The following is a 21,956-nucleotide window of genomic DNA, read 5'->3' as shown; positions in this document are numbered from 1 at the left end:
GCGGCGAGGCAGGCCAGTGAGGAGGGAGTTGCAGTAGTCGAGTCGTGATATGATGAGGGAGTGGATGAGCTGTTTAGTGGTTTCTGGGGTTAGGAACGTGCGTAATTTGGCGATGTTGCGGAGGTGGAGTCTGCATGAGTTAGTTAAAGATTGGACTTGGGGCTGGAAGGATAGGTTGGAGTCCAGAATGACACAAAGTACTCTGGCCTGCGGGGCGGGTTTGATGGTGGCGTTGTTGGATGTGAAGGAGAAGTCAATGGGGGGTGGTGTCCAGGCTGGGGGAGAAGACAAGAAACTCAGTTTTGAAGAGGTTCAGTTTAAGGAAGTGGAGCGACATCCAGTCTGATATGTCGCTCAGTAGGTGTGTGATTCGGGCAGAGACCGAGGGGGTGAGGTGGGGGGTTGAGAGATAGATTTGTGTGTCGTCGGCATAGAGGTGGTAGTTGAAGCTGTGAGAGTGCATGAGTTGGCCAAGGGAGGAGGTGTAGATGGAGAAGAGAAGGGGCCCAAGGACAGAGCCTTGAGGGACCCCAACAGAGAGGGGGAGTGAGGGGGAGGTGGTAGCGTTATAGTTAACGCTGAAGGAGCGTTGTGACAGGTAGGATGAGAGCCAGGAGAGAGCAGAATCTCTGAGGCCGAGGGAGTGTAGTTTTTTGAGGAGGAGGGGGTGGTCGACTGTGTCGAAGGCCGCAGAGAGGTTAAGGAGTAGGAGCACTGAATAGTGGCCATTAGCTTTGGCGTTTAGCAGGTCGTTGGAGTTTGAGTAAGGCGGTTTCGGTGGAGTGTAGGGGATGGAAGCCAGACTGTAGGGGATCGAGGAGGTGGTTGTCGTTGAGGTGAGAGCATAGGCGGGTGTAGACGAGGCGCTCGAGGAGTTTAGATGTAAAATGGGAGCAGGGAGATGGGTCTGAGGTTGTTCGGGTCATTGGGGTCCAGGGAGGGCTTTTTAAGTATGGGGGTGATGTGTGCATGTTTCAGAGGGGAAGGGAAAATGCCTGAGGAGAGGGAGAGATTGAAGATGTGGGTGAGGGAGCGTAGGATGGAGGGGGAGGGAGGTCATAGGAGTTGTGAGGGGATAGGGTTGAGGGGGCAGGTGGTGAGGCGGGCATCAGAGAGGATCTTGGAGACTTCCTCGATGGTAGTAAGGTCAAAGGTGCGGAGTGTTGGGGGAGCTTCAGTATGAGGAATGTAGGGTGGGGTGGAAGTGGAGGTCAGAGCAGTGGTGGGGCCATGGGAGAGGGGTGATGAGGGGGTAGCTGAGTGAGGGGGAACGGGGTTGGAGGGAGTTTGAGCAGCGACGAAGTCCCTGCGGGTTATGTCGAGGGGGAGGGGGGATGAGGGGGTAGCTGTGTGAGAGTTGCGGCGATGTCCTTGCGAATTGTGTCAATTTTGTTTTTGAAGTGATTGGCAATCTCAAGGGCGGTGAGCGAGGTGCTGGGTGGAGGTGGGGGTGGCGAGAGTAGAGAGTTGAAGGTGGAGAAGAGTCGGCGAGGATTGGAGGAGAGTGTCTTGATGAGGGTCAGGAAGTAGGCTTGTTTGGCTGCGTGGAGGGAGGAGGTGTAGGTGTGGAAGGCAGATTTGTAGCGGGTGAAGGCTTGTTGGGATTTTGTTTTGCGCTATAGTCGCTCCAGGCCACGACTGTGTCGTTTGAGGGTTTTGGTGTGATCAGTCTGCCAGGGCTGGAGCGGTCGGGGTCTGATGTTGCGTGTGGTTAAAGGCGCTAGTGAGTCAAGGGCTGTTGACAGCGTGTTGTTGTAGGCAGTCATAGCCAAGTCAGGGCAGGACAGGGGGAGGATGCTGTCATGGAGTTGATCAGCTGCAGAGTGGAGGGGGGCAGGGTTAAGGTTGCGGAGGTTACGGCTGGTAGTAGTGTGACATTTGGAGGGGTAGGCGTTGGAGGACCAGGAGATAGAGAAGGTGGTCAGGTTGTGATCAGAGAGAGGGAAGGGGGTGTTAGTGAGGTTGTGCGGAGCGCAGCGGTTGGAGAAGACAAGATCAAGGATATTACCGTTGGAGTGGGTGGTGGATTGTATGCACTGTGCAAGTGCAAAGGAGGAGGTTAAGTGGAGGAGATGGGATGTGTCCGGGTTGTCGAGGTTGACAGGGATGTTGAAATCCCCAAGGATGATGGTGGGTAGCTCAGAGGAGAGGAAGAAGGGTAGCCAGGAGGAAAAGTCATCCAGGAAGCGGGGTATGGATCCAGGAGGCCGGTATATCACAGCAATCTTCAGGGGGGTTGGGGAGAATAGTCGGACGCAGTGGGCCTCGAAGGAGGAGAAGGATAGGGAGGGGGGGTTTGGGAGGACTCGGAAGGTGCTCTGCGGTGACAGGAGCAGACCAACCCCACCACCTTTACAACCGTTAGGCCTGGGTGAATGGGTCCAGGTGAGACCTCCGTAGGAGAGTGCAGCAGGGGAGGTAGAGTCAGTGGCCTGGATCCAGGTTTCTGTGATCGCTAGGAGGTTGAGGGAGCGGGAAACAGAGGTCGTGGATGGCGGTAAGCTTGTTGCACACCGATCGGGCGTTCAGGAGTGCACATGAAAACGGGGGGAGATTTTAGGGAGCAGGGGGACAGATACTAAGTTGCGGGGGTTGCGGCAGGACGTGGAGGCAGGAGGGTGTTGTGCGGGTGAGGGAGGTGGTGGAGGGCCAGGAATTGGGGAGATGTCCCCCGCGGTTAGGAGGAGAAGGGTGAGAAAGGTGGCATGGGAGTGGGATGTGCAGGAGCGTGAGAAACTACTAGTGGAGGTGTTCGGGTCAGTGGGAGAGTGGAGTAATAGGAGGAGGTGGTGGGTGCCGTAGAGGGGCGAAGGAAACAGTGAGGACACAATATACAAATGTTTGGGAGGAGCAGAGGGATATAGTGAATGGATTTTGGGAACGGAGGAGAGGAAAATGAGAAAGAGGAGTGGAAGAGGCATTTTGGGGAGGTGATGAGAGCAATAGTAGGGAGATGATAGCAATGAGGGGGAGATGTACAAGTTTTGGGGTGGAGCAGATGGGTAAAGAAATGAGATTTGGGAACAGAGGATAGTAATATGAAGAGGAGAAGAGGGGGCGTATTATATAAAGGTACACGGAGTGGGACTCAGGCATGTAAGAGATGTTTCCCAGGGTGATTGCTTGCAGTCTGTCCAGCGTGCAGTAGAGTTTCTTGCTGTTGTTGTGTCTTCCTGCTGCTTAAGTTCTCCTGCTTTAGTTCAACTGCTGTGTTTAACTGCTTCGCACTCGTTCAGCGCAGCACTCAATCAGAAGCAGCACCCCCATCAGAGACTGTGCCCCCCATCAATGATCTCCCTCATGAGCTGATCTAAATTTATAGGGAGATGCTCAAATGAGATGAAGATAGTAGTCCAAAAGGTGTGATAGATCTCCAATATAGTTCTCCACTTTTTTTTTCATATATCAAAAGCAGAGAGCTTCAAAGCGAGACAGCAAGATATTCATGCAAGAATCCAAACCAGTTCTGTTCTGGAGTTCAAATCCTGCCATATATGGGAAGGGAACAGCAAGCCCAGTCCCTTGACCACAATAGCAATTCATGTATTTCAGGTAGTCCTCCACTTTTTTACATCAAAAGCAAAGAGCTTCAAAGACAGATAGAGCAAGATATTCATGCAATAATCCAAATCAGTTCTGGTCTGGAGTTCAAAGCCTGCCATATAGGGGATGGACCAAAATGCCCAGATCCTTGACCACAACAGCAATATATGTACTCCATTTAGTTTAATAATTAAGAATCTAAATCAGTTCTGTTCTGGCGTTCAACCCTGTCACCCATAGAGGGAATACAACAGCACACCCAGATCGTTAAGCACAATAGCAATATATGTATTCAAGATAGTTTAATAATGAGCAGATCAAGATACTCCAAACACCATCCTCAAGGCAGATCCCATCGAACGGGACTGATGGGATTCTTGCATGAATATCTTGCTCTCTATCTTTAAAGCTCTTTGCTTTTCATGTAAAAAAGTGGAGGACTATATTGGAGATCTCACACCTTTTGGACGATTCTCATGTCCCCCGGCTGTCCCCTTCTGGATTTGAGAATTTCCATCAAACTGTATGGAAACTTTAGATTTTACAATATTGGGTATTCCTGTACAGATACTGTTCACATGTTCTCCTAATGAATATATTTGAAATGCATTGAGCTAACATGTGGATGCTGAAATGAAATAAGATCAGTGGACTTCACTTTGTACACATTGGAAATGGTGCTATATAGTATTATAATATTTGTATAATAAACTTTGTTATTATGAATTTAATTTGTGGTACCATTTTCTATATTCCCAGAAAAAAATCCATTGCTACAAGAATATTTCTGTTTTACATGTACATGAGGATGTAGGCATATAGGACAGAGAACCTTTATCCTTTACATGTATATCTACAAATACAAAGCAGTAATTCATACCTTGCTCTCACTATAATGCCATTCTTGTTGGCTCTTTAATCTGTGTGTTCTTGGCTCAAATTGGTGCTCCACTGAAACGATCTGCCTCGTACGATGATGTTCCATTCGTTTTTCTTTATTTTCTAGCATTAGGGTAATTAAATCACTAGCTTTTGCTGGACGTCTTCCTTCAGAAGGTGGTTGCCTTTCTTCATTTAAAACAGATTTCCTATCAGTTTTCACAGAAACCCTATGGTGAAGCTTCAGAGCAGAAAGATCTTCTTTATCATCAACACTAATTTCCACAGCTGTTTTGCCTAGAGCATGTGAAGGTGACCAGTCTGTACCTACATTAGGCGACTCTGAGGTCCATGCTGACGGAGATTTATAGTTCTCAAAAGGTCTTGTAAATGACTCTTGTGAGGAATCTACACTTCCTGTTTTCTGACTTTCTTCTGAACAGGCTAGAAATCCTTGATCTCTTTCTTTTTCTCGATATTGCTCATATTTTGCATCTTTAGGAGTTTTCAAATGATCTGCAGAACTTGAAATTTTGTGATTATCTTTTTTAGTGCTTTCTGTTGTTGAGGTAGTTGTTTGAGAAGAATACCATGAAGCAACTGATTCAGACTGGTAGATTTCATCAGTGTTGACATGCCTTACAGAGGGATCTCTCCATTTGCTGCCAGAACTTTTTGAAGCGCTCTCCCTGAAAGATTTAGATCTTTCCCACTTGGACATATGATCCTCATCTCTAGATATGCTTTCTTTTGAAAGATTTGCATTATAGTCTGCCATTAGAGAATCAATGTCAACGACTTTAGATTTATAGGATCTGTCAAGCTTCAGAGGGGAGCTTTCTGTAGTGTCCACGTCTGAAGCAATAATTTTCTGCTCAGGTTTAGTATCTCGTGAAGAAATTTTATCATCAATGCTTGTTTTTTGCTTGTGTCTCCTGATTAAAGCATCAATATCAATAACACTCTTTTTTTCCAAATGTTTTGCTGACTTACCATCACAATCATCCTCAAGAACTCTCTGGTTTCTGTGTGTTTTTACTTCTTTAAAGGCACTTGAGGTTCCTACGTCTCCTTGTGTATCTATTGCTTCTGGCTTGTTAGAATCGCTGTAAAAGTCAGACCCTGAAATAGTGGTACTCATTTTCATATCTCTCTTAAAATATTCTCCTACTGTCCAGCTGCTGGCAGCACTATTCTGGCTTTCAAAATTACTATCATTCTTTTCTTTTTTGTTGTCCAATGCAGTTACTGCAAAATATGTTGCTTTTGATTCGGTTGGAGATATTGTAGACATATTCTGTTTTCTCTTTGTTTCCTCATACTCAAAACTAAATATATCTGATGTGTTTCCTGTGCGACTGCTGCTGGGGCTCTTGTTCTGAAATGGTGCTTGCTTTCTCTCCCATTTAGATTGTTCTACATATTCTTCCTTGAACGGATTCCCTCCTAAGAAATGGTCAGTGTCTTTTGTGGTACAAGTGGTCAAGTCTTTTTTGAATTGCTCAACCTCATTACTTAACATTTCACTAATCAAATAATTTGACTCATCTTTATTATCTTTCTTGGTTACCGGTGACTCTTTGTCAGAGAGAAACCTATTCCGCTGGTATGATTGCTTCTTAACCTCTTCAGTGTGTGATGGATTTTGCATATCTTCTCTAATATTCAAGCTAGATCCTACTGGCTCATCTTTAACAATTCTTGTTCCTGTTTCAAACCCTTTCTCTACCAAGTCATTGAGTGATTTATGGGGATGCAGATTAAAATCACTCTTTTTGATATCTTTGCCATCTGGTGCACCAATTCCAAAAGGAGACGGTTCAATGGAACGTTGTTCAGAAGCATTTTCTTTTTTAGGTTTGTAGTCCAGTTTATAGGACTTCAGTTGAAAATCAGAGACAGTTGTATCTGCAGTGCTCTTGTTCTTACCAGTTGCATAATTCCTGTCTTCTGGTGCTTTCAATGTGTCAATTTTTGCTGCCTTTAAACTACTTTTTCTATTGAAAGGAAAATCAAGGTCTCTAGACACATACTTGGTTGAGCTATCTTGTGAACTTGTGTCTCTCCTCCTGTATTCACTTTTACTTCTTTGGAGGCTGCTTACTGGACGACGTGAGATACTGTCATCCACTTCCAAATTCTCTAAATCCCTTCCTTTCCTATGGAAAGATCTTTGCGATCTAAGAGCCACAGCTTTGTTTTCAGGTGCCATTTGTATGGATTCACTTAAAACCCTTTCTCCAACTGCCTGGATAACTTCGAACCTTGGTTCTATACGTGTTTTTTCATCAACTTTAAGGTTTTGAAGTATGTTGTGGCCTGCAGCAGATTCAGCTTTACCAACTCTGCTATTGCTGAATCTTATGTCTGAAGTATCACTGCCTTTGTGGAGCTGTGTGACTGAATTCACACTATCATCACTCAGCCACTTTGACCAGCTTCCTGTATCTTTTCGATCCTCTGTGTTTTCAGATAAAAGATCACTTCTAGCAAGCTGGAGCTGGCTGGAGATAGGATTCCTAGGACTCATCAGTTCAGGGGGACTATGCCATTCTACATTATGTTCAAACATTGTTGCTTTCACAGTCCTAAATGTGTTATCCAATTGGACAGGTTTGTATTTGTCTTCAGCTTCCTCTGTTTTATTGTCATACTGCTTATCTTTATAAATATGGCCTTTTCTCTCATTAAAGACATCTTCATTGCCCTGTAATGGTAAAGCTTCTTCTACTTTTCTAAAGGACCTCCTTGGTCTCTGTAGTTTATTTTCTGAAAATTCACTGCTTCGCCAATCTTTTTTTTCCTGGAAATAAAAGACAATGATGCACATAAATATGTAAATTTGATAACATTATGCAGAAATCTTTCAATAACATTATTATCCAAATCATGACATCTGTCATAATACGATGTGCAAATAAAGTAAAAAACTACAGGTTTAAGCCACAGCAGGCAGAACAATGAAAACAATATCCAGGCCTTAGTTACAATGAACTTTCTTTCAACCACATAATTGAATTTTTTCCCTACTACACAAATTTTAGCTTGAGTTTTTCTTTTTGTGAAAGTAATTATGAACCAATATTCTTTAACCCCTTTGTGCCTAAGGGTAAAACAAATCATAATGCCCAAGCACAATTTTGCAACTTTGACGTGTTAGCAAAACCATACACATCATAACTACTTTGTGCATCTGGGTGGATTATACCTTTTTTTTTTTAGGACAAATTGGGCTTTCATTTGGTGGTAAATTGTAATGGATATCGCCTGAATTTTTTTTTACCTGGAAAACTGGCCCAAAATTTAAAAAAAAAATGTTTTTAGGGGTTTTTTTTTACTAATTTGGCTGTATATTTCTTGCTACTATCATACCATACCACCAAAGAACAATTTAAAATAATTTCCGCTCTTAACGATCGCAGCAATACAATCTGGTACAAAAGGAATCAGAGGGCCCTGCTCGAAACCTAGTGAATATTATGGTTATCAGGGTTTTTCTACTTATTAATAGGAGATTTAGATGCTAACCAAAAATCTGTAAATGTGGCATGGTGGGCAGTAATTTTATTGCAACATGCCAAGCTTCACAAGCAGTATTGCCTGTCAAACTCTCTCATGTAAGTGAATAGGACCACATCACAACCACGAGTCAAACACTTGGCACACTCCCAGAATGCAGAAATCCCTGTTTAGCAGACAAAAAGCCCAAAAACAGGCATCAGGAGGCAGTTGTATGGGCCTCCTGAGCATCTGCAAACCTTCTTTCACTAGTCTCTGAAATGCTTTTCGGGGGGTAGTAAACACTATTGCTAGTGGAAAGGAGCCTCATGGAATGCGGTTTGGTCATCAAATCAAATTGCATCCAAATAAAAAATGTATTGCAGTTTACCAGTTCTTAGCTGTAGTACTTGCAATAGTTTTCTTTTTACAGGCTTTTTTTCTTTGCTCACTTGGTGATCTAGCCACTAACATGGTTCCTGTCCCTGGGTGAAAACAATCTACTGCTCTGTATCTATGAAGCAGTTGTGTAGTCAATCTAGGTGGCTCTTCTGATTTAAACTACAAAATGCCTTACCCTCTGCTCATCTCTAATACGAACGGGGTGTTGCTTTGTAGCTCACAGAAAATAGGTGAGAAAGCAGATTTAAAATTTAGTTAATTCTGCAGGAATTTACAAGAATACAAGATTTCTGGCAGTTTCAAGAGTAAATTTTTTTGTACTTGCAGATAATGTACTGGGCCTTAAAAAAGAAAACTGATAACTCAATCACCACATATCTTCAAGCTTGTAAGAATCAATATAATTGCACTTTGTTCTTTGGTTTAGTTATACTTTAAAAGAGTTATATCAAGAAGACTAATATGTCTATAAACCCCACACTATAAACCCAGGTTCTAAGCTCTAAACTCAAATCTCAAACCCAAAAACACAACAAACAATCCAAATGATCAAAGATATGAAATCAAAAAAGTATTTAAAAATAATAAAGTCACTTCAACAAAATCAGTGTCCAAAGTACAGCTTGTCACATTCTTAGGTGCTGAGCCCCTCCACTGGCTCATAAAGAAAAGAAAATACCAGAACACAAAAATTAAAACACCTTAATCATATAGTAGGAATCAGCACTCTTTCACTCTTTTCCTCCACTCCTGAAGTATACCTCTTAGGCTGTCATCCACCATATCCTCCTGACCATTCTCATGGTTTTAATGGACATTCCCAAGCCTCCAGGGTACTCATGCAATAGATGCATGGATATATATAGTGTGATACCGTTTTCATAGGATTATACATTTATTAAATCTGCTTACATTTAAAACAAAGAAATCGCATATTCCCATTCATAAAAACCACTCAGGGTTGCCGAGTAGCTTAAACTCCCCTTGCCATGCGGTGTTGCCAGTTTCCAAAATGGCCAACACGCCACTTCTGGAAGTGACGGACGCACAGGAAAGAAACCGGAAGTGGCATGACGGCCATTTTGGAAACTGGCAACACCGCATGGCAAGGGGAGCTTAAGCTACTCGGCAACCCTGAGTGGTTTTTATGAATGGGAATATGCGATTTCTTTGTTTTAAATGTAAGCAGATTTAATAAATGTATAATCCTATGAAAACGGTATCACACTATATATATCCATACATCTATTGCATGAGTACCCTGGAGGCTTGGGAATGTCCGTTAAAACCATGAGAATGGTCAGGAGGATATGGTGGATGACATCCTAAGAGGTATACTTCAGGAGTGGAGGAAAGGAGTGAAAGTATGCAGATTCCTACTATATGATTAAGGCGTTTTACTTTTTGTGTTCTGGTATTTTCTGTCCTTTATGAGCCAGTGGAGGGGCTCAGCTCCTAAGAATGTGACAAGCTGGATTTCGGACACTGATTTTGTTGAAGTGACTTTATTATTTTTGAGTGACTATACACAATTTTTTTTTTAAATAATTTTTTGATTTCATATCTTTGATCATTGGATTGTTTGTTGTGTTTTTGGATTTGAGATTTGAGTTTAGAGCTTAGAACCTGGGTTTATAGTGTGGGGTTTATAGACATATTAGTCTTCTTGATTTAACGATTTGCACTTTCAAGGGTGAGAGTTATTTTTCTAATATGTGAAAGGTTATTTGGTTAGTTTAGTGGTAGGTGACACTGTATTCACATTTATTTCTATATACTTTAAAAGAGACCACCATAATTCCCACCCCCATTTCTGTCACTTCACTCCTAATCATAAATGACATATTCAGTTGCCTGCAAATTCCAGGGATACTCTAATCAAGAATCCCAAAGGAACTCAGGTATTCTACAGACTATGGCCTGCCGCACATCGCCAGGGGGCTGGCTACAAGGACCTGGAAGGGACAGCCATCTCCATGGCATAGGACCGAGTGTGCGGCAGCGGATCCTTACTGAACACGGATGGATTCACTGGACATGCAAGTATGTTTTTTTGGATAACCTGGCAGGAAAAGTAAGGGAGGGTGGAGTGAAATTCCTCTTTAAACATTCTAATATGTTAATTTTATGTACTCATTAAAAGGTCATTAAGTTTACAGGGTGAAAACTGTAATTGAACATGCTTCAAAAGTTTGTGTATTCAACATGCTTAGAATGTCACTTTGAAACAAAGTGCACAAATTCTGCGGCCAAATATAAGACACCAGAAGAGGACACTGCACAATACTAAACCATCATAGCATCTGTAATAAATGTGAATTGAAACTAGTTAACCACTAAAAGATGCAGTAATGGTAAACTGTCTGTACATGCTCAGTTCAGAAGAATAAGTCTTTGGAAAATACCTGTATAAATAATTCAAATGATGGCTGCTAGACCAACACAAAGTCTGGATCATAAAAGCTTATCAAGGTACCAAGGGACAGTAACCTGCTTCTTGAAGGACATGAGAGTAGGAAATACATTTCAACACACATGACAGAGTCAAAGTACAGGGGAGTAATATTTCAGGCCAGTCTTTCATGATAAAAGCTAAGGCTACTGAATACAGTGGTAACATACAGCTATGTACAAAGCAAAGGAACAAAATCTGTGATATGATTGCAACTCAATATGGAGGATACGTACGGTTTTGGAATTGGTAACATATACAGGTAAAATGGTGGTGACAACAATAACACCAGAATATGAGAGGTCCACCATAAAACCTGTCAACAGAATAGATTAAAAGACACCCTATTTTATTTTGTAAACTGCAATATATTTTACTAAGGGAAAGAATCTGGGTGGTATTTGGCCTTATTTCACCTTTTCTAGCTTGTCAATGCAGCAGTGTAAGTGGAACCAATTGGTAAGCAGCCAATGACTACCCATGGTATTAGTGCAGCTTGGAGTGGCTTGTTGAGCAACTTTATCTACCTTTGCATCAAACCACTGAGCCTGCTGCAAATTCTTTTCCGGTTGCTCTGCATTCTAACTGAACTGATTTTCACCTTCTGCAATATTCTGAGAAATGCACGCCCACATTACTCAATTACAACAGTAATAATGGGAGGGGGGCTGTAGTAGCCAAATCCCTATGCAGCAATAGTTATCTGCATCTGTCTATGTGCTGAAAAGTAAAAACGGATTATAGTAAAGCGGAATTCCGAGTAGAAATTTTTAATCAGTATTCTAACAGTCTAAACCTTTAAACAAATATATTTTTTATTTTTGTAATTAAAAAGACGCAGCAGATAGCCAATCTTGCAGCATTCCAAGGGCTCACTGTAGCGAATATCTTGTAAAACAGACCAGTGGCCACTTTTCATGCTTCTCCCTGAACCATGGGCAATGTAACTTGCCTATTTTAGTTTATTTCTACCCACAAGTACCCAATATTTCACTTAGAGGCTTATATTTGGATTGAATAAATAGTAATGGGGTATTCTGTTTTTTATCCTCCTAGATTTGATCAACTTTTATAAGCTCCCCTGGGTTGCTGGCCGGTTGAGATTTATTGTGCCTTCCTGGTCCCTGTTTTTGTTGTGGATTTGTGTATTAAGTAAGTAGATTTAGTTTAATATTGAAAGGAAATGGGAAGGGGACATTCATTACAATTCTTTCCATATTCCAGTATTGTGTTGACCGCCTGTGTTGTTCGCATATGCACCCCCGCACCCATCTTGGAGGTGGCTGTTCTCATCAGCTCCTGCGCTCTCAGTGATTGACTGTGTGTACATTTTCGTTACTGTAAATGTATATTATTTGTATGTGAAAGGGTGTTTATTACCAAGATGTACTTGCGTACTTATTATTTCACTCAGATGCTCCTGACCAGGTCTCGACACATGTACAGCTGCAAGTTTTTGGAATAAGGAATCCCCACATGTTGTTCTAACAAGTCTATGATTTAATCCCTTGTGACAACATGTTAAATGTGTATTTAAAGGGGATATACCTATTCCAAGTTGCAGGGTGCATAGCATTTATTCCTCTTTATTTTAATACAATAGTACCTTTCATGTGAGGATTTAAAGATTTTTTTTTGTTTTTTTAAACAAAAAATGGATATATTTTAACAATTTGTGATGAAGTTTATGGGACTATAAAGTCCATAACTAAACCTTTCAACTTCACACTAAGTATTCTATTTCTTACAGTTATGGTGTCATCATGTTGTCGCTCGCTGTGTTCAGAGGACCTGGGCATCTCAGAGGTCAAGTTTGCCCCATCCACCATGACATTATACCTTGACTGACAGAGCAAAATATGGTCTATGATCACCCATTCACATCCATTAGTACATTAAAATGTTCTAATTCCCACTGTATGATGGGAATTTTAGTATGATACAGCTGCATCAAACATGAAAAACAAACATACTTCCTTGATCCATCCTCCTTGTGCCTGAACATAGTGGGTTTTTCCCTTGTAAAGAAATGACCTTGCGGAGGAAAGGTTCCTTCTTTCACAAAGTTAAAAAAAAAAAAAGGACAATCTTAATTGAGTTCATCTTCATATTAAATGCACAAATGTGCAAAAGCAACTGTAATGGTGTTGCACACAAATATAAAAAAGTACATTCTTTCCATTTTTTCAAGTGTAACTTTAACTTAGAGTGAACATTCCTCAGCATTCTAACTCTGAACCCTAAACAATCTTGGGAAAGAAAACAGGAAATGCTCTCTCTAGTCCACGTGAAATAACAAACCAAGATTTTCAGACAGCATTTTGTTAACTACAGCCAAAAATACCCCATGGGCCCTACAGCAAACAAGTCTCTCACTCCCATGACCTCCATAGAGTGTGCTATGTATGAAAATTAAACTGCAGTGTGCCAGGCCAGCAAGACAGTACTTTCCTTTTGGTGTCTGCTTCCAGACGCCATCAGGCCTCCCACTTCTTAGTTGCTGGGAGCTGGCCTTCTATACAACTCCTAACAGATCCCAGAGGTTCCTTCCATTTGGACTCCTGGAGGGTGGCACAATTGCATAATTTTTTGTGCTCCTTACCTCTTTTTACCTCTTTTTCTGGGGAATGACCTCATTTGAAGAAATCTGCTCCAAAAAAGGGCACTATACACTTTAAAAAATGTATGCTCTTCTGATAACTCCTTCTGCGGAATACTGCCCACCTTTCCTGGAGGAAAGGGGGGACCAGACTTAGGCTTGACTTTTAGTGAAATTCAGAAGACAAACATATGTTTCGCTCTGAAATCTTTGGTCTGCACAAAGTCTCAGGAAACGAATTTTAAGATTCTTACAATCTGCCCTTACCATTTACATAAGTTTCTTCGAACTGTCACTGACAAATGCAGGCAATGCCAAAGGGAGCAAGGAACGTTATTACATATCTTCTGGTCCTGTCCCAAACTGACTGGTTTCTGGAAAGAGATCCGTAGCTTCACTCAATTTACTGATTATGTAGTGCAAGATGATCGGGCCTGTTTCCTCCTGCATGTCTCTACCATGCCTGCCAATGTATACAAAACGTCAATACTATGACACCGCCTTAACGCTGCTAAATCTTGTATTCCCCTTACATGGAAAAGTACACAACCTCCGACCATAAGACTATGGCTCATTAAAGTTGAGGATTTAAAATCAGATGGAGGACCTGGTCCTGACTTCACAACAAACGAGAAGTGTATTCCAAAGCATGGAGTTTGTGGAATAGGTTAGTCTATTCTGAGGAGAGTAAAGTCCTCTTTGAGATGGGCCCTGCTGAGTGAGAAGGCACTTTACACCCTCCCCTGGATTGAACCATATATATGTCCCTCCCTCTCCTGCCCCCCCCCCCCCCTCCCTCCCTCCTCACTTTATCCTCCTTTTCTGAATCTCCTCTCTGACTTAGTTTCTCTCTGCTCTTCCAACTATCTCTTGCCACTTGGTTTTACATAGCAAAAATGACTGGGGCAGTACCCTTTCTCCATACAAGAAAGCTACTGTAGAAAATGTAATTGATGCAGGGCCAAACTATCCCTGGGTGCAAGTAATGAACCTACTTGGTGATGCCTTTTATTATTGCACCTCATTGTTTTTTCCAGTAATCGGATTTTGTTTTATAGTACCACCTTCTTGATATAGACATTTGACATGATTAATTTTTTTAGATATTAATTGTAACCAGTCATTGAACTGAAATCTGCATTTGAACCTGTAACATTATATAGTGTCAGTTATTGTCTTGTTGTAATAAAATTACATTTGAAAAAATAAATAAAGAGAGAAAATTAAACTGCAAGGAGCAGTAATCAAACCAAAACATAAAAATCTAGTTCAATGTTTGGCTTTACAAACTCTTTAGTATTATAGCTTCAAGTAACCCATTACTCTGCCCCCCACAAAACGTAACAGCTGAATTTGGTATTTCCATATTAGAACACCCCAAAAAGTATGGTGCTCCCAGAGAATTCGAAATGACAACCTGGAGGTATCTACTATACCATGTCAGAGGGTGCTGTTCTACCATAGATACAGCTTAAAAGCGATGCGGCACAACTTACAATGTCAAAGACATTTTGATGTTGACATTTATTAAAGGTGTCTAAAAATCCATAATTACAGTTCTGTCACAAAGGACATGAGTGGACACATCCTAGGAGCCAGGTGGGCAATACGTTTAAGAAACCATAGCTGAGGCAAAAAACTTTTAACACCTTTCTATATTTCCCAATGGAAACACATTCTCTCTCTCTTTATCTTCACAATTGAGCTTGAGCAGGAACCTATTAGGTCTATTTTTATTATAACTACACAGACTTCCAAATTATTTAGACTTCGTATGGATTCAGTTGATGTGTCAAGCTGAAATAAAAGTAAGGGCCTGTGTCAACGGCTTCCATGATCAAATGCTGCATGCCTTTTTCATCAATCTGAGAGGTTTCTGAGCCTATTCAAAATTAATTGCAGGTGCAGTTGACTTGCCTTTGACCTGCTTCAACTGCTTTTATATTCCTATAGACTTGTATGGAGAGAGAAGCAATTCTGAAGTGAAGAAAAGCTCTTTAACACAGGCCCTAAAGAGTTTAGAGACCACCTGAAGTTTGACAGCTGCAGCTTGACAACTGCCTGATGCCACAGGCATTGTTAGGCCTCGTTCACACCATGTGTGCACAAACACTGATGGAAACGGACGTGCAGATTTCCCTTGCAGAGACATCAGTTGACATCAGTTTTCATGCATGCTTCAATGAGTTTTTAAACATGTTGCAGATTTCCACGCAAAAAATCTGCACGTGATACTACTGTTGAGATGTGATCAGGGCACATAGAGAACAGTTGATTTTGCTGTACCCTTGCAGAACGCGTGCAGAAAAACGGATGTCTCTGCACCATGGTGTGAATGAGCCTTAAGAGAGTATATAAAATGTTAGGCAGCAACTATCAAGGCTTCATTTGACCTTTGGTTATTAGTTTGACCATGAACACTCTTTCAGTTGCTTGAGAGGTTATCCAACAGAGCACACATTGTCACAAAACGAAATCTAACCTTTTGAACTGCAATATCTTGTGAGGCCAGCACATTCTTCTCTTCATCAGTTTTCTCTAAACTTGGCTCCACATTTGAAGAGGGTATTGAAAACCTGTAAATGAAAATCATAATATAGCATCATATGTATGATGTCAGATTAAATGCCATTACTGACAATGTTCATCTCTATTTCTTACAATTATTTACACTATATTGCCAAAAGTATTGGGATGCCTGCCTTTACATACAGTGGGGCAAAAAAGTATTTAGTCAGCCACCAATTGTGCAAGTTCTCCCACTTACACTTAAAAAGATGAGAGAGGCCTGTAATTGGCATCATAGGTAGACCTCAACTATGAGAGACAAAATGAGAAAAGAAATCCAGACAATCACATTGGCTGATTTGGAAAGAATTTATTTGCAAATTATGGAGGAAAATAAGTATTTGGTCAATATCAAAAGTTCATCTCAATACTTTGTTATATATCCTTTGTTGGCAATGACAGAGGTCAAATGTTTCCTGTAAGTCTTCACAAGGTTGGCACACACTGTTGCTGGTATGTTGGCCCATTCCTCCATGCAGATCTCCTCTAGAGCAGTGATGTTTTGGGGCTGTCGCTGGGCAACACGGACTCCCTCCAAAGGTTTTCTATGGGGTTGAGATCTGGAGACTGTCTAGGCCACTCCAGGACCTTGAAATGCTTCTTACGAAGCCACTCCTTCGTTGCCCGGTCGGTATGTTTGGGATCATTGTCATGTTGGAAGACCCAGCCACGTTTCATCTTCAATGCCCTTGCTGATGGAAGGAGGTTTGCACTCAAAATCTCACGATACATAGCTCCATTCATTCTGTCCTGTACATGGATCAGTCGTCCTGGTCCCTTTGTGGAGAAACAGCCCCAAAGCATGATGTAGCCACTCCCATGCTTCACAGTAGGTATGGTGTTCTTTGGAAGCAACTCAGCATTCTCTCTCCTCCAAACACGACGAGTTGTGTTTCTACCAAACAGTTCTATTTTGGTTTCATCTGACCATATGACATTCTCCCAATCCTCTTCTGGATCATCCAAATGCTCTCTAGCAAACTTCAGATGGGCCCGGACATGTACTGGCTTAAGCAGGGGGACACGTCTGGCACTGCAGGATCTGAGTCCCTGGCGGCGTAGTGTGTTACTGATGGTAGCCTTTGTTACGTTGGTCCCAGCTCTCTGCAGGCCATTCACTAGGTCCCCCCGTGTGGTCCTGGGATTTTTGCTCACCGTTCTTGTGATCATTTTGACCCCACAGGGTGAGATCTTGCGTGGAACCCCAGATCGAGGGAGATTATCAGTGGTCTTGTATATCTTCCATTTTCTAATTAGTGCTCCCACAGTTGATTTGTTCACACCAAGCTGCTTGCCTATTGCAGATTCAGTCTTTCCAGCCTGGTGCAAGTCTACAATTTTGTTTCTGGTGTCCTTCGACAGCTCTTTGGTCTTCACCATAGTGGAGTTTGGAGTGTGACTGTTTGAGGTTGTGGACAGGTGTCTTTTATACTGATAAGTTCAAACAGGTGCCATTGATACAAGTAATGAGTGCAGGACAGAGGAGCCTCTTAAAGAAGAAGGTACAGGTCTGTGAGAGCCAGAAATCTTGCTTGTTTGTAGGTGACCAAATACTTATTTTCCACCATAATTTGCAAATAAATTATTTCCAAATCAGCCAATGTGATTGTCTGGATTTTTTTTCTCATTTTGTCTCTCATAGTTGAGGTCTACCTATGATGCCAATCACAGGCCTCTCTCATCTTTTTAAGTGGGAGAACTTGCACAATTGGTGGCTGACTAAATACTTTTTTGCCCCACTGTACATATGAATTTTAATGGGATCCCAGTCTTAGCCTGTAAGGTTCAATATTGAGTTGGCCCACCCTTTGCAGCTATAACAGCTTCAACTCTTCTGGGAAGGCTGTCCACAAGGTTTAGGAGTGTGTCTATGGGAACATTTGACCATTCTTCCAGATACGCATTTGTGAGGTCAGGCACTGATGTCGGATGAGAAGGCCTGGCTCACAGTCTCCGTTCTAATTCATCCAAAAGGTGTTCTATCGGGTTAAGGTCAGGACTTTGTGCAGGCCAGTCAAGTTCCTCCACCCCACACTTGCTCATCCATGTCTTTATGGACCTTGCTTTGTGCACTGGCGCACAGTCCTGTTGGAACAGGAAGGATCCATCTCCAAACGGGAGCATGAAATTGTCCAAAATGTCTTGCTATGTTGATGCCTTAAGAGTTCCCTTCACTGGAAATATGGGCCAAGCCCAACTCCTGAAAAACAACCCCCTGACTATAATCCCCCCTCCATCAAAAACTTTACACTTGGCACAATGCAGTCAGGCAAGTATCATTCTCCTGGCAACCGCCAAACCCAGGCATGTCAATATGATTGCCAGACAGAGAAGCATGATTTTTCACTCCAGAGAACACATCTTCACTGCTCTAGAGTCCAGTGGCAGCGTGCTTTACATCACTGCATCCGATGCGTTGCATTGCACTTGGTGATGTAAGGATGCTTGGCCATGGAAACCCATTCCATGAAGCTCTCTACACACTGCTGTGCTAATCTGAAGGCCACAAAAAGTTTGGAGGTCTTTTGCTATTATCTCTGCAGACAGTTGGCGACTTCTGCGCACTGTGTGCTTTAGCATGTGTCCCAATACTTTTGGCAATATAGTACAAAGTATTCTGCATTAAAATGTAACAGCCCCCACTATCAGCATACATATAGGAACTCGCTAAGAAGGATTAATAAAAAGTGCCTGAAACAACAAGTTCCGTCTCTGGTGTTGTTGCTCACAGTAACTAATTTACTTCAATGTTTTTTTCTTCCACATAGCTTTGAAAATGATAATGCTCCAGTTGAGAAAAAGGTAAGACAAAGTTGGTCTCAGACAAACCCCCAATTATGGGTCATTCTAAGTGTAAACTTTTAACTTGCCTGTATTTTTTTTTAGATTGTGGGAGAAAACACTAGCACCTGGGGGAAACCCACACAAATATGAAGAGACAAGGTAGATACAAAGAATGTCCCTAAATTTAACCCAGTACTATATTCTGTTTATCTACAAGGAAGAGTACAAAAACTGACCCATTATTGCACTTTGTACAGTTAGGTGAAAAACTGAGTACATCTCACTCCTGTGATCCATAGGAGAAGTAGGGTGAAAATAGCATTGGCCCTACTTCTCCTTTAAATCCTCATTATTTTTAAGCACTTTCAGCAGCTGATTTAATCACTTAGGGCTCATTTACACGTGGTGTCCTTTAAAGAGGGCATTTAAGAGGCAATGAGAAGGCATTATATTGCCTCCCTACCACTTGGTTTAACCCCTTAGACTCTGCACCAGCAGACTGAATGGGTCGCATATGTCAGGCAGTAAGCTGAAGAAAGCAGGGATAATTATTGCAGATGTAAAGCATCGTGGTAATTGTACACCACCCCTCCGATGCCTTTGCAGAAAAAATACAATTCAACCTCAGGTTTTTACTGTCTTCCCCCAAGCCAGAAGTGTATACAAGGCAGCTTTTTTTAAATCTTTTAACCCTTGCCTATGTTCCAGTTTAAGCTGGTGCCATGACCACTATCCCAGGTTCCCTGTTTTATGGTGGCTCCCTTCTCTTGCAGCATCCCATGGAGCCTATCTTGCATGTAGTGTCTAGAGTTGTATCTCAATACACTGTGTGCATCAATAGAAACACAGCTTTGTAGCCTAGGATGGCAAGGCACTGACTTACTCCTCCTTCCCTTTACCAAGGTAAAAGACTGTCTGGAAACACTACTGTTCACTATTAAATCTTTCCTGTGAAGACTAGAAGTTCAGGGATACAACACATGGCCTCACATTCTCATCAAGCACACTTTGACATGAAGCAGAATGTATTACTGACTCAATGACTTAAAGCTGCCCAGTCCCCGAAGCATCAAAGCCAGTCCAAACCAGAACATTTCCACCACCTTGCTTTACAGGTGGACGAGGTGTCTTTGGTTTGTTACTACATAATACTATATATCTAGTACTACTGTGAACAAAAGCTCTATATTTAACTGAGCAGTCTTTAGCACATTGCTGCAGAAGGTCTGGATAGTAGATGTGTGCACCCCTAAACTATTACCTGATCACCCCATAATGAAATCAGTCAGCTCTTGGGTTGAATTTGCTGGGCCAGCCAATCCTGGACAAAATTAGCAGTTGTTTGAAATCTAGACCAATTGTAGACTATTTTGTTTACAGTGGAATTATTTATTTCACATTTGGCAATCTTTTTATTACTCTGCCAAACTCAAAGACTCCCTAGGAGGGTCTAATCATTTCCACCTAATCAGGAACACCAGATTCTAATTGCATTTATTTAAAGTGGTGTATTTACCATTTCCATTTGACAGATCTGCAATTTTGTTAATATAGAGCATGAAAATTATTATCCCATGTCAATATTGTGTTACTTGTTCAAATATATCACAGGTATCTGCAGGCAATATTTAAATCAAGATTTAATGTTTGCCTATTCAAATATGTTGAAACAGGCAACAAATTCCATGTGGTATATTACTTTTTCACATGCTTGAATATGCAATATTTGGGACTGTCAGAGGTAACTTTCAATTTTCCCGTGATCTGTATATTAATGTCAGTTGGAGGTATGCGTCTTACTTTACTTTTCTTAATGCCGTTTTTTTAAAGTGGTATTAAACCCAAAACCAAATAAATTGCAGCTTAACAATCATTAGAGGTGGTGGCAACATTTGTTTACTTTTTTAGGATTTGTATCCCCCCCTGTTTCCACCTGGTGGTCTGGCAAGTAACACAACCCCTTTATTACAATGTCCTCACTCTGGATGAAGTAGCACAGGGGCACAGCAGGCAGCAGCATTGTTAATCTGGGGGGAGGGGAGTGTTAGATGTGCTAGCAGATTTAGATACACTAACAACTGAAGCCAAACTCCAGCTCACACTACAGCAACAGGTTTTTTCTTTTGGGATAAAGGTTTTACATAAATAAAAGCTGATCATTGTAAGCACCATGTCAGTGATAAATGGTTTATCTCAACACTTTAACTTCTACATCTGAAGGACAGCTTGTTCTGCTAAAAAACAAAAAGCAGGGTATACATGTTTCGTTTTTTTTTTCGTTCAACCAAAACGCACAGATCCCCGCATCAATATAGCAACACATGTTGCAGGAATCTCTCCCGCTGAGATTTTATTCTGACAGGAGATTCCTAACCCTTTCCCAACCCACTCCCCTCCCCAATGGGCGTTGACCAAATGCTGGTTTTCCAGCATGACCAGTTTCTGTTGAACAAGTTCTGCAGAACTGGCCAACATTCAGTGCATGTGTACCAGGCTTTACTGGCTGGATCACCATTAATAAAAAACAAAAAACAAAACACGCAACTAATGCAGCCATCACATCTAAAAATTAGTAAGCTACAATATAATAAATTATTGCTTTTGTGGTTAAAGGATAAATTCACCTTTAGGAACATGTTACACCCATATTCAGGGTGTAGCATGTAACATACTACTAATGTAGCAGCCCCGCACCCCTTTAATCTCCCACTGAGATAGTGGGCATGGGATCCTCTACCTGCACCCGCTGTCAATGTAAAGGTTCTCTGAATGAACTATAAGTCACATCGGCCACCACGGGAGATGGCTTGTAGTTTTCAATGAACTACAAGGGCTCTGGTGCTGGTGAGCACCCTCATAGTTCATTAATTCTTCCTGCTTTTCAGTAACTGTCTGTCCATCCGGGAGGTATGGGCAGACAGCTGGACCAAGTATCTGTAGGAGCCTGATTTTGCACCTGTTATCCGATTGTAGGTGCAATGCTTTGCAGGCTTCATTGTTTAAAAAAAAAAAAAAAAAAATCTTTTTACCTGCAAAATGATGTGCATTATTAACCCAACTGCACTGGAGCATGAAAACACACACATACACACTGTATATTGTGGAAATGCAGTTGTAAAGATTTCCCCTCAGTTTCAGTCCCAGTGCCAATATTCTCCAGAACAGAGAGAATTTCCCTAATGGGGACACATACTGCAATACAAGAACAAATTTCCAATGAGGACCCTTGTT

General features: G+C 41.7%; 1 protein-coding gene across 2 annotated transcripts in view; it reads right to left on the bottom strand.

The window, feature by feature from the left end:
- The window catches only part of KIAA1671 (KIAA1671 ortholog), a 232,064-nt gene that overhangs the window by 143,703 nt on the left and 66,405 nt on the right, over positions 1-21,956 (bottom strand). For both annotated transcript variants that reach the window (XM_089684113.1, XM_089684114.1), the window contains exons 3-4: positions 15,856-15,949; positions 4,424-7,225 (exon numbers count right to left, since the gene is read on the bottom strand). In XM_089684113.1, the coding sequence (XP_089540239.1) occupies positions 4,424-7,225; positions 15,856-15,949 (2,896 nt within the window). The remainder of the gene's footprint in view (positions 1-4,423; positions 7,226-15,855; positions 15,950-21,956) is intronic.

This window comes from Staurois parvus, unplaced genomic scaffold, assembly GCF_062004578.1.
Source record: "Staurois parvus isolate SC_StPar_1 unplaced genomic scaffold, SC_StPar_1.0 ptg000336l, whole genome shotgun sequence".
Taxonomy (NCBI): domain Eukaryota; kingdom Metazoa; phylum Chordata; class Amphibia; order Anura; family Ranidae; genus Staurois; species Staurois parvus.
This window is presented reverse-complemented; position numbering and strand designations above follow the sequence as displayed.